Consider the following 12,917-nt stretch of genomic DNA (forward strand, 5'->3'; position numbering starts at 1 on the left):
TAGGATAGTAGCAGTATTCCTTTCCTTTCCCCCCCCCCCCCCCCTTTCTCAATACAGAGTTTTGGAGCCTGTCCTGGAACTTGCTTTGTAGCCCAGGCTGGCCTCGAACTCAAGAGATCTGCCTGCTTCTGCCTCCTAAGTGCTGGGATTAAAGGCATGCGCCGCCACCATCAGGCTTAGTGGCAGTATTTCAAAGCTTACTAGCTCCCTAAGGACAAATAACTTACTACTTTATAATATTTTTTTCTAATTAGAAAGTTCGTAAATTCTCATTTCACATTTTCCAGATTTAATCATTTAATTTTTTAGTATTAATATTTACTTATTCTTTGACAGTGTTACCATGTATATAATGTAATTGTCACTGCTGTTACCCTCTCCCATCTTCCTCCCACAAAACCTTGTATTTCCACATCTTTTGCTTGCTGTTTTTGTAAGCCAAGAGTTTAAACAGAGTTGTTTGCATGAGCGTGGATGAGAGACTGTTTACTGGAGCATGAGCAACTTAGCAGTGGCTACATTCCAGAAGAAGACAACTTCTGCCCCCAACCCCCAGCAACCATTAGCTACCAATACCTCTCTCCAGGGATGGGTAGGGCCTCTTGAGCCCCCTTAACAAGTACCAGTTTTATGTGCAACAAAAAATATGTTCTGTTTTGTTAAGGAGATAATCTAGTACCATACTTATTGATGATATTATGTACTTAATTCTTACTTTGATTAGTTTTTGTCTAGGCTACTTTGCCTTACTTTGTTAGATATTAGTGTACGATATGTCTAGAAGAGTTATCTTCTTCTTTACTGGAGAATTCTAGAAGAACGATCTCTAAACATTAACATCATACCCCAAGAAAATAAAAAACAGAGCAAGAACCTGCCTAGGGTTATCTGGCCAGTCCAAGAGTTATCTTTTGAAAAAATAAAGATTGCCAAACCTCAGCCAGACTAAGAAAAAAGATTGAAATAAGTAAAATTTAATAAATGAAAAGGGAGAGCCGGACAGTGGTGGCGCACACCTTTAATCCCATCACTCAAGGCAGAGCCAGGTAGATCTCTGTGAGTTCGAGAACAGCCTGGTCTACAGAGCGAGATCCAGAACAGGCACCAAAACTACACAGAGAAACCCTGTCTCAAACAAACCAACCAACCCTCTGCCAAAAAGGGGAGACATTACATTTGACTCCACAGAAATAAAATGGAGCATGAGGTCATCATAAACAATATATACATGCCAACAAACTGGATAATCTAGAAGAAATAGATCAATTCACAGACATATACAATTTATCACAACCGAATCACTAAGAAATAGAAAATCAGAGCTGCAGAGATGGATCAGAGGGTAAGAGCATTGGCTGCTCTTCCAGCGGACGTGGGTTCAACTTCCAGTTTATCCACACAGTAGTTCATAACCATCTCTAACTCCAGTTCCAGGAGATCTGACAATCCCTTCTAGCCTCTGTGAGCACCAGGCACACACATAGTATACAGACGTAACGCAGACAAAACACTCTGTATTGGTCCATCTTGGTTGTCAACTTAACTACATCTGGAATTAACTAAAACCCAAGCAGCTATACCAAGGGGTACCAAGACTGGGTACACCAGTGAAGGATTATTCTTTTAAATTTATTTATTTATTTATTATGTACACGGAAGAGGGTCCCAGATCTCATTACAGATGGTTGTGAGGCATCATGTGGGTGCTGGGAAGTGAACTCAGGACCTTTAGAAGAGCAGTCAGCGCTCTTAACCTCTGAGCCATCTCTCCAGCCCCAGAAGGATTATTCTTGATTCAATTATTTGAAGTGGGAAGACTCACCCTAAAACCAGGTTGTGTGAGGTGGGAAGATGCACCTTAAATCTGGGCCACATTGGTGGCAGTGTATATAAAGGATAAGGAAAAAGGAAATGTTTGCATAGATGGATTCATTCTATCAGTTCTGTTCCTACAGAGAACCCTGACTAACATATACCAACACACATAAAATAATAATAGTAATAATAATAATAAAGAGGAAGAGGAGGAGGAATAGAAAAATCAGAGCTAAAGAAATGGCTCAGGCATTAACAGCACTTGTTTACCACATGGCGGCTCACAACTGTCTGTAACTCCAGTTTCAGGAAATCTGATGCCCTTTTCTGACTTCCCTGGGCACCAGACACATGTGTAGAGAGCACAGAAATACATACAGGCAAACACATGTATAAAATAAAAATAAATAAATCTTCAAAAACTATAGGTCAGGCATTGGTGGCGCACGCCTTTAATCCCAGCACTCGGGAGGCAGAGGCAGGCGGATCTCTGAGTTCGAGGCCAGCCTGGGCTACCAAGTGAGTTCCAGGAAAGGTGCAAAGCTACACAGAGAAACCCTGCCTCGAAGAAAACCAAAAAAGAAAAAAAAAAAAATAGAAAATCTAAACAGACCATTGACAACTGAGGAAATTGAAAGTTGTCTAGGAACTAGGAAAAAAAACATTTACTATTATTTATCCCCAAGATAGGGTTTCTCTGTGTAGCTTTGGCTGTCCTGGAACTCACTCTGTAGACCAGGCTGGCCTCGAACTCAGACAACCTCCTGCTTCTGCCTCTAGAGTGCTGGGTTGAAGCTGTGTACCACCACTGCCTGGCCAGAAGTCCTTTTCCAACAATAAGCAAAACTTTCTCTCTCTATAATAACGAAGTTCCAAGGATTTGTGCAGGAGGGTGGAACAGCAACAGACTGGTAGATAATGTGAAATCTCATTTTGCTTTGAGCTGTTGAGAGATCTATTAACTATACAGAGCACTGGCTGCTCTTTCAGAGCACCCAGGTTCAATTTCTAACATCCACATGGCAGCTTAAAACTGTCTGTAACTCCAATTCCAGGGGATCTGACACCCTCATACAGACACACATGCATGAAGAACACCAACGTATATAAAATACAAATAAACTATTTTAAGGGGCTGGAGAGATGGCTCAGTGGTTAAGAGCACTGACTGCTTTTCCAGATGACCCAGGTTCAATTCCCAGCACCCACATGACAGCTCACAACTATCTGTAACTCCAGTTCCTGGAGATCTGACCTGTTATACCAATGCACATAAAATAAAGTTAAATAAATCATAAAAAAAAAAAAAAATCAGCCGGGTGGTGGCGGCGCACGCCTGTAATCCCAGCATTCCGGAGGCAGAAGCAGGTGGATCTCTGTGAATTCGAGGCTAGCCTGCTCTACAAAGCGAGTTCTAGGGAAGCCTCCAAAGCTATAGAGAAACCCTGTCTCGAAAAACCAAAACCAAAACCAAAACCAAACAAAACCCCCCCCAAAATAAAAATCTCTTTAAATTATTAAAAATGAAAAAAAAAAAAAGAAAAAAGAAAAAATATCCACCATCATCAGATGGCCATCCCAGGGATGCAAGGATAGTTCAACTCTGATGCACCACACTAACATAACAAAGCGCAAATATATACTGTCCACAGATGTAGAAAAAAATACAACAAAATCAAGCTCCCTTTATGATAAAAACTAAACAAGTTAGATATAGAAGAAATTTATCTCACTATGATAGAGGCTATGTATTACATACTCATGGCTAATATCATACTGAATGGGGAAAAGATGGAAGGTCTCAAAGGAGACAAAGATGACCATTTTTCGCATCTCTATTCAGCATAGTACTTAGGTCCTAGCCAAAGCAATTCTGCAAGAAGAAGAAATAAAAAGGATTCAAGATGGAAGGAAGTTAAAATGTCCTTGTTGGTAGATGACATGATCTTATTTAGAAAAAACCTTAAAGATTCCACCAAAAACTGTTAGATCTTTGAATTTAATAAACAAATAAAGGCTGGGCAGTGGTGGTGTACATCTTTAATCCCAGCACTTGGGAGGCAGAGGCAGGCAGGTCTCTGTGAGTTCAAGGATAGCCTGAGCTACAGAGTGAGTTTCAGGACAGCCAGAGCCGTTACACAGAGAAACTCTGTCTTGAAAAACAAAACACAAAACAAAACAAAACAACTCCCCTCCCCCCCCAAAAGAAAAGTAGTAGGATACAAAATCACCACAGAACAACTAATAGCATTCCTAAACCTAAATTCCTAAATATGAAAAAAAGTTGACAAAACCATTCTATTTATAATAGCTAAAAATAAAAGTAAAAATTAAATTCCTAGGCATAGGGGTTGAGGATGCAGCTAGTTGGTAGAATATTTATCTAGCATTCATAAAGCCCTGGGTTCAATTGCTAGCACCATATAAACTGGGTGTGGTAGAACATGCCTGCAACTCAGGAGGTAGAGGCAGGAGGCTCAGAAGTTGAAGATCATCTTTGGCTACATGAAGGCCTATCTTCATTTAAGAAAAAAAAAAAAAAGAAAAGAAAGAAATTAAAAAATATACAAATAAATGGAAAGATAACCTGTTCATAGATAAGAAAAATACTAAAATACCCATAATATCCAAAGCAACAAGTATTGTTGTACTGGTTGTTTTCTGTCAATTTGACATAAACCTAAACATATCTGAGAAGAGGAGATCTTAATTGAGAAAACGCCTTCATAAAACTAGCCTATATGCAAGCCTGTAGGGCATTTTCTTTTTGATGATTGATGTGGGAGGGCCCAGCTCAATTGTGGTCAGTGCCACACCCTGGCTGGTGGTCCTAGATGGTACAAGAAAGCAGGGTGAGCAAGCTTTAGTTCCAGGTTTACTTCCAGGTTTCTGTCTTGAGTTCCTGATCTGACTTCCTTTGATGATAGACGTGAGTTGCTTTTGGTCATGGTGTTTTATCACAGCAGTAGAAACCTTAACTAAGAAAAGTATCAATGGAATCCTTAATTAAAACACCAGCGGCATTTTCAAAGAAGTACAAACCTGTTAATTTACAGTCAACAATCTGCAATAAAGAGGGAAAAAACACCTAATGGGGAAAGGACAATCTTGAAATTTAGGGAAAAGCTGACTAAACAGTCACTTGCCTTAGTTATTTGCTTTTACTTTTTGGGAACCAGAAGATGGTTCAGAGGCCAAAAGCATTACTGCTCTTGCAGGGGACCTGATTCCCAGCTCACAACCATCTATAACTCCAGTCCTAGGAGATTCCAATGCCCTCTCCTGGTTTCCATGTCCACCAGACACACATGTGGTGCACAGACACACATACAGGCAAAACACTCATACAAATAAAATAAAAACAACATAATCCATGATGAATTATGACGATAATGACTGCCTTGGTTATTTTTCAAGGATATAAACATCATTTTTACAGAAACCATCAAGCTAGCATTTAGGTCTAAGCAAGTATCCAAAAGGTAAAAAACGAAAACCTCATGCTCAGACTATGCTAGAGCTCCATTTTCTGAACGTGCGTGCTTCTGAAGACCAAAACCAAGATCTCATTACACTGTTGACTGATTAGTTCCTTTTTCTGTGTCTTAAATCACTTGGCTTCTTTATCCCCCAAACATCCCAAAGCAGATTTGAAACTAGGGTTTCCTTTATCATGCTAACTTAATTAGCCTTGAGAATAAACTCTTTCAAAATTTGTCTCATGATAGGCATACTGTTTGGTAGACAAATATGCCTGATTTGGTAGTAGCTTCATCAATAAATGGTGTTTGGAAAACTGAATATCCATATGCAGAAGAGTGAATAGACTCCTACTTCTCACTCCTCACACAATCTAACTCCAAAAGACATGAAACCATGAAACTTCTAAAATAAAACACAGGTAAGACCTTTTTGGCAAGGTTTGCACAGGCAACAAAAGCAAAAAGAGACAAATGGAATTGTAGCAAACTGAAAGTTCTGCACAGCAAAGCAAACGAGAGTGAAGGACAGCTTCAGAGTGAAATGTAATACTTGCAAACTTACATCTGATAGAGATTACTATCCAGAATATGAAAGATACTCAACTGTGCTGGCTAGTGTATGTCAATTTGACATAAAGTAGGATCATTTGCAAAGAAAGAGGCTTAACTGAGAAAATGCCTCCACAGGATTGGCTTGTAGGCAAGTCTGTAGGGCATTTTCTTGAATGATAACAATATAGGAGAGCCCAGTCCACTATGGGCAGTGGCACCCCTGGGCTGATGGTCATGAGGGCTACAAGAAAGCAGATTTAATAAGCAATGAGGAGCAAGCCAGTAAGCAGCATTCTTACATGGTCCCTGTATCTGCTCCTGCCCTGACTTCCTTCAGTGATGGACTGTGCGGGGAGCTGTAATCAGAAATAAACCCTCTCCTCACCAAGTTGCTTTTGGCCATGGTATCTGAAACCTTAATGAAGACATCAGTTTAGTAGCAAAAAATTAAAAATAAAGACCCATAACAGACATTTTTTCAAAAGAAGACATACAAAGGGTCAAGAGGGTATAGGAAAACATGTTCAACAACACTAAACATCAAGAAAAGGCAAATTAAAAACATGAGAAGACAAGAAGAGTGGGTATGTTGGTAGTGTCTACCTTTACTCAGCACTCTGGAAATGGGCAAAAAAAAAAAAAATTCAAGCAATTCTAGTAGTTAAAAAACATTACTTTAGGATAGAAGGCTCTAGAGCAATCTTGAGTACTGAAGTTTAGATTCCAGCACTCATGTTTATAAGCAAGGTATCTGATGCCCTCTTTTGGCCTCTGTGCTTAGGTACAAGTACACACACACACACACACACACACACACACACACTCACTCACTCACTCACTCACTCTTTTTATCTCTCTTTTTATTCCCTTTCTCTCTCTCTCTCTCTTTTTATTTTTTGAGACAGGGTTTCTCTGTGTAGCTTTGCTAACTCACTTGGTAGCCCAGGCTGGCCTCAAACTCACAGAGATCCGCCTGTCTCTGCCTCCCGAGTGCTGGGATTAAAGGTGCCACAACCACCCAGCCACAAACACACACACACACACACACACACACACACACACACACTTTTTAAAAAAGTAATTTAAGGGGTTGGGGATTATTTAGCTCAGTGATAGAGCGCTTGCCTAGCAAGCGCAAGGCCTTGGGTTCAGTCCTCAGGTCTGGCCAAGAAAAAAAAAAGTAATTTAAAAATTATGAGTAACATAATTAATTCCATTAATACATATTGCTCCCCACTTCTGTTATTTTCTTTTTTTCCCCCCCTGGACAGGGTCTTGCTATGTAGCTCTGGCTGTTCTAGAACTCACTCTGTAGTCCAGGCTGGCCCCAAACTCACAGAGATCCCCCTGCCTCTGCCTCCTCTGCTGAGTTACAGGCGTGCACCCCCCCCCCCCCCCCCCCACCCCCCGGCATATAGCCTGTGCTCTTAATGGCTGAGCCATCTCTCCAGCCCCTAGGTTTTATATATAGATATAGATTACACAAACACACACACACACACACACACACACACACACACACACACACACGCACACACACTATGAACTATATCCCTAGCCTTTAGTTTTTGAGACAAGGTCTCATTATGTAGCCTAGAATTTCCTCCAACTCATTATGTAGCTGAGGCTAGCCTTGAACATACGATCCTCTTGCTTGAGCCTCCTTGTGCTGGGACTGCAGGCATAGGCCGCCATGCTGGGTTCCTGTAAGACCTTCTTGAAAAGCAAATAAAGTCATAGTCCTGTTGTTGGGAGGAAAGACTTCCAAAGTCACAGGATGGTTTTGAGCGTGTTGGTTTTGATTTTTGTTTGTCTGTTTGTTTTTGAAACAGTGTCTTACTAGTAGCCCTGGCTGGCCTGGTATGTTGTGTAGACCAAGATGGCTTTTAACAGAGATCCACTTGCCTCTGCCTCCTGAATGCCAGAATTAAAGGCGTGAGTAGAGTTTTCCTTTTTTTTTTTCCAGATCTGAGGACCGAACCCAGGGCCTTGCGCTTGCTAGGCAAGTGCTCTACCACTGAGCTAAATCCCCAACCCCTTTCTATGTGGACCCCTCCCCCCCCAACAGGGTTTCTCTATGTCTGTTATTTTCAAGACAAGGTCTCTTATTATTGCCCTGGCTGTCTTCGAATTCACAGAGAGCCACCTGCCTCTGCTTCCTGAGTACTGGGATTAAAGTGTGCCCAGTTCTATAAATTTCAACTTAGTCTAAAATGCACTCAAATGGCTCATGTATCTTACATACAGGAGCCAATGTCCCTCCTCTGATTTACTGCTGTTCTGCAAAGGTAATTTCTCTTTTCTTTTCATAGAGATCAAATTGATTTATACTGATAAATGACCAAATTAATTCCCTTAAAACTATGTTCTTGAGACAGGGCAACACAGAGAAACTGTCTTGAAAAAACAACAAAACAAAACAAAACAAAATAAATAAAAACCCCCAAAATCAAAACACAAAATAAACAAACAAAAAACTATCAGCACTAAACACACTTTTTTGCACTATGTCAGACACTGGGAACATAACATTATACCAAACAGATATTTGTTTCTCTCCTCAGGTAATCTGGTTTCAAGTACTTTACTAGTAGGAGAAATTATTTATAAGAATTAACACAGGATAAGCTTGGCATTTTTCTTTCCCTGAAAGGAATGAAGAAACTTACAGCATCACTTAAGACCTCACTGTTTATAGGCAAGATGTGTTCAATCCGCACAAAAGGCAAGAGAGAAGCAAGGACCTCTCTAAGTTCTTCCATGTCCAGGTCTCTTCTTTTCACACCTCTTTTGTTCACACTATGTGCAGTACCACTCAGTAAGTTTGGCTCTATGGAACAGAAAAGAAAAAGCCTTCAGCAAAACCCCAATTTTCACAGACATAGTCTTTAAGGAAATTTTTATGTGCATGTTTGTGGGGGTATGTATGTGCCACGACATTGAGTGTGAAGGCCAGAGAACAACTATACAAACACTTTTACCCACTCAGCCACCTTGCTGTTCCTAGGGACAGCCTTACTTTACTCTCTATTACATAAAATCTTAGTACCAGACTTTGTATGTAAGAGTATTGGCTTTAAGAAAGGTTATAAATAAGTTTAATACCCAAGTTTTTGGACAAACAGAAAGTACACTGTCTACAACACAGGAACATTCTTAATGACTTCTGTACTAAATGAATCTTTTTATGGATATTAACTCAAAATAAGAAAAATGACAATCTGTTAATATCAAGACTGTGACCGGTTTTTAATATAAGGGGGACATTGTAAAGCATTTGCTATTTCTAGTCATGGTAGCATGTGTAGGGGTAGGGGGAGGTCTCATGTAGTCCAGACTTTCTGATCCTTCTTCCTCTACTTCCTAAATTCTGGGATTATAGACATGGACTACCATGCCAAACACAGGCTACTTATGTATAAAGGTAATTTAATAATATATTAACCAGCTGTATCCAAAGGAGCAAAATCTAATGTAGTCTACCTAGTTCTAAACTTCTAAATTTCTGTAACATGGGTCTGTTACTGCACATGGGTCAATCTTTAGTATCTGACATTTAATTCCTCTGTCCTGAGCAAGAGATAGTTATTTTTCATAGGTATTAATGTGATAGGAAAATCTGAAGAAAAATAGTATGCTTATGACACTGAGGTATGAAGAAAATGATAACATTTGGAAATATTTAATTGTATTTTTAATATCTAAATATTTTTCTTAAAATTTGATAATTTTTACAATGAATATGATCTTTATTGCTAATAGTAAAAGTGACAATCTTTTGTTTGTTTGTTTGTAGACAGGGTCTCACTACATAGCCTTGGCTGTCTTGGAGCTCACTATGTAGACTAGACTGGCCTTGAACTCAAAGAAATCTGTCTGCCTCTACCTCCCTAGTGCTGGGATTAAAGGTTTGTAACACCATACCCAGCCCAAATTTTTATTTTATAAGCAAATACATCTTTCTTAAATCATGTGAGGGAAATATATGAATATAGTCTCTCTATATAAAGACACATATAGAGAAAACAACTTATATGTTTGTGATATTGAGGATAGAATCTAGGGCCTTGTACACAAGGCAAGTCCTTTACTATTGTTGAATATCTCCGACTCACAATTTTTTTTTTAAAGCACTGTGTTGTGGGATATTTGTACAATGTGTGAAGATGTATTAATGTGATTGTTATAATAAAAAGCTGAATGGCCAGTAGCTAGGCAGGAGGTATAGGTGGGACTTCCAGGCAGAGAGAGGAAGTAGGAGGAGATGACTGAGGCATAGAGGAGACGCCAATGAGACATGGAGGAAGTCGGACACACAGAATGAAAGAAAGGTAAAAAGCCACATGGCAAAATGTGGATTAATAAAAGCAGGTTAATTTAAGTTTTTTTTTGGTCTTTTTTTTTTTTTTTTCCCCAGAGCTGAGGACCAAACCCAGGGCTTTGTGCTTACCAAGCGCTCTACCACTGAGCTAAATCCCCAACCCCTAATTTAAATTTTAAGAGATAGTGGAACAAGTCTAAGCTATAAGCCCAGCTTTCATAATTAACAAGAGGTCTCTGTCATTATTTGGGAGCTAGCTGACAAGGCAGAAAAACACATTTCTGGATAATCTTATACAAAACCTTTAAGCAAGGGCAGACCCATCCATACACAAGTATGACTAAAGAAGAGTGGCCAGTGCATGCCTGGTGCCCTCTGAAGACTGAAGAGGATGTTGAATCCCCTGGGAATGGAGTTACAGACTGTGGGGAGCCACCAGGTATGTGTTCCGAACCAAACCTAGGTCCTCTAGAAGAGAAGCAAGGGCTCTTAACCATTGAGCCATCTCTTCAGCCCCCCAAACTACTTTAAAGGAAATTTTATCCATGAAGGATTCTCATTACCTGCCCAAATAAATATGACCTTTCATCATGACCAACCTTTCCTCATTATTAATCTGTATCAATCAGGAGACCAATGGCCTATAGTAATTAGGCAGTTCAGGTGTGGTAGTTATGTCATTCACAAATAATTAACAATGAATTAACCACCGATCCTAGAAGTTAGTTTCCTGTCTGTGGGCCTCTGGGCACAATCATTTTGCCAACTCAGCAAGACATAACTTTGTGTGCTTCTGTTTAAAGGCTCCTTAATACATATTTATTCATTAACACTGAACTCAGCCAGGCGGTGGTGGCACATGTCTTTAATCCTAGCACTTGGGAGGCAGAGCCAGGTGGATCTCTGTGAGTTCAAGGACAGCTTGGTCTACAGAGTGAGTTCCAGGACAGGCACCAAAGCTACACAGAGAAACCCTGTCTCGGAAAACCAAAAACCAAAACATTGAACTCATGGCTAACAGCCTGTAACTTATGCCTCAATGAAGTTTATCAAACACACTCTTATTTTCTCCATAAGGACATCTCAGCCTTCTTGCATTTCAGAATTTGAGACACTTTAGACTCACTTGGCAGCCATATTAAACTGAGATCATGAATACAAAAACAAAAATGTAAAAACACATTAGATGGGGCTGGAGACATAGCTCAGTGGTTAAGAGTACTTGCTATTCTTGCAGAGGACTGGGGTTCAATTCTAGGTACCTACATACTGGCTCACAACCATTTGTAGGCACATTGTACACATATAAAGATGCAGGCAACATACTTAAACAATAAAGATAATTCTAAAAAAATTATTAAGAAAAACTCCAACATATTAAGTAGACTATGAAAAGGACAAGCATTCATAATAGATCTGAAAATAAGGCAAAGTATCAGTGTCTTAATTCATCTTCAGGTTGAGAATGTGTGTGTGTGTGTGTGTGTGTGTGTGTGTGTGTGTGTGTGTGTGTTGTTGTTTTTGAGACAGGGTCTCTTCTACATAGCACTAGCTGTCTTGGAACTCATTATGTAGACCAGGCTGGCCTTGAACTTAAGAGACCACCTGCCTCTGCCTCCTGGGTGCTGGGATTAAAGGTGTGAGCTACCATGCCTGGCTTGAGAATTTAATTCTTGGTCACTCAAAACACTTATTTTGCCACTCTGTGCATGTCCATGAATAACGCTGAAAGTGCGTGAATAAAGATTTGAGGTTATGGACTGAAGAGATGGCTCAGAGGTTAAGAGCACCAATTGCTCTTCCAGAGGTCCTGATTGCAATTCCCAGCACCCACATGGTGGCTCACAACCATCTGTAATGAGATCTGGCGCCCTCTTCTGTGTACATAATAAATAAATAAATCTTAAAAAAAAAAAAAGATTTGAGGTTACAAATAAATTGTAATAAGTTGATAAATTTGCAAATACAAAATCTATAAATGAGAGTGTATGTTGGTTGGTATTCAGAAATCTTTCTATATTGATTATAGTGGTTTTGTAGTGGTTTTTCAAATTTGAGAAATGCTGAAGACTTTTGAAGGTCACAGAAAAGTTAATTAGGAGAAAAGTAGGAGGCCTGCCTCTTCCTCGACTGTTTAGGTAGCAATATATGACAGGTCTCAGCAGTTCAGAGAACTTAACTGCTTTTGAGGAGGGCCCAGGTTTGCTTCCCAGCACCCACATAGAGGCTAAAAACCATCTGTGATTCCAGTTCCAGGTGATCTGATACCCTCTTTTGACCTCTTCCAGTACCAGGCTTGTACATGGTACACATATATGCATGCAGGCAAACATACACATAAATAAATCTAAAATCAGATTTTAAAAAATCATCCCTGGTTACATAGGCCTGGGCCATATGAAACCCTGTCTCAAAATAAATACTGAGAAATGACAGGAAAGGGAAATTAATTAATTTTCCTAATTGAAGCTTACTGATTTGGATTCAGTATGTAGAGGAATACAGCACTAAATGAGAGGAAGGTGACAGGTGGGTGATCTAACATATAAAGACCAGTACAGAATCCTAGGTTTCAGTGAGTAAAGGCACCTGCCACCACCCAAAAGCACTTGAGTAAATCTCTGGTGGAAGGACAGAACCTATTCTTGCAAGTTGTACTCTGACTTCCACACATGTACTGTGGTGTGTGCACACTTCCGTGTGTGCATGTACACAAACACAAACAAAAACGTAATAAAAATGAAAAG

At 39.8% G+C, this 12,917-nt stretch overlaps 1 protein-coding gene across 3 annotated transcripts in view; it reads right to left on the reverse strand.

Moving 5' to 3' along the window:
- Btbd7 (BTB domain containing 7) overlaps nucleotides 1-12,917 on the reverse strand; it is a 102,723-nt gene that overhangs the window by 19,160 nt on the left and 70,646 nt on the right. For all 3 annotated transcript variants that reach the window (XM_036205839.1, XM_036205840.1, XM_036205841.1), the window contains exon 6: nucleotides 8,519-8,679. In XM_036205839.1, the coding sequence (XP_036061732.1) occupies nucleotides 8,519-8,679 (161 nt within the window). The remainder of the gene's footprint in view (nucleotides 1-8,518; nucleotides 8,680-12,917) is intronic.

Source organism: Onychomys torridus, chromosome 14, assembly GCF_903995425.1.
Source record: "Onychomys torridus chromosome 14, mOncTor1.1, whole genome shotgun sequence".
NCBI classification, from domain to species: domain Eukaryota; kingdom Metazoa; phylum Chordata; class Mammalia; order Rodentia; family Cricetidae; genus Onychomys; species Onychomys torridus.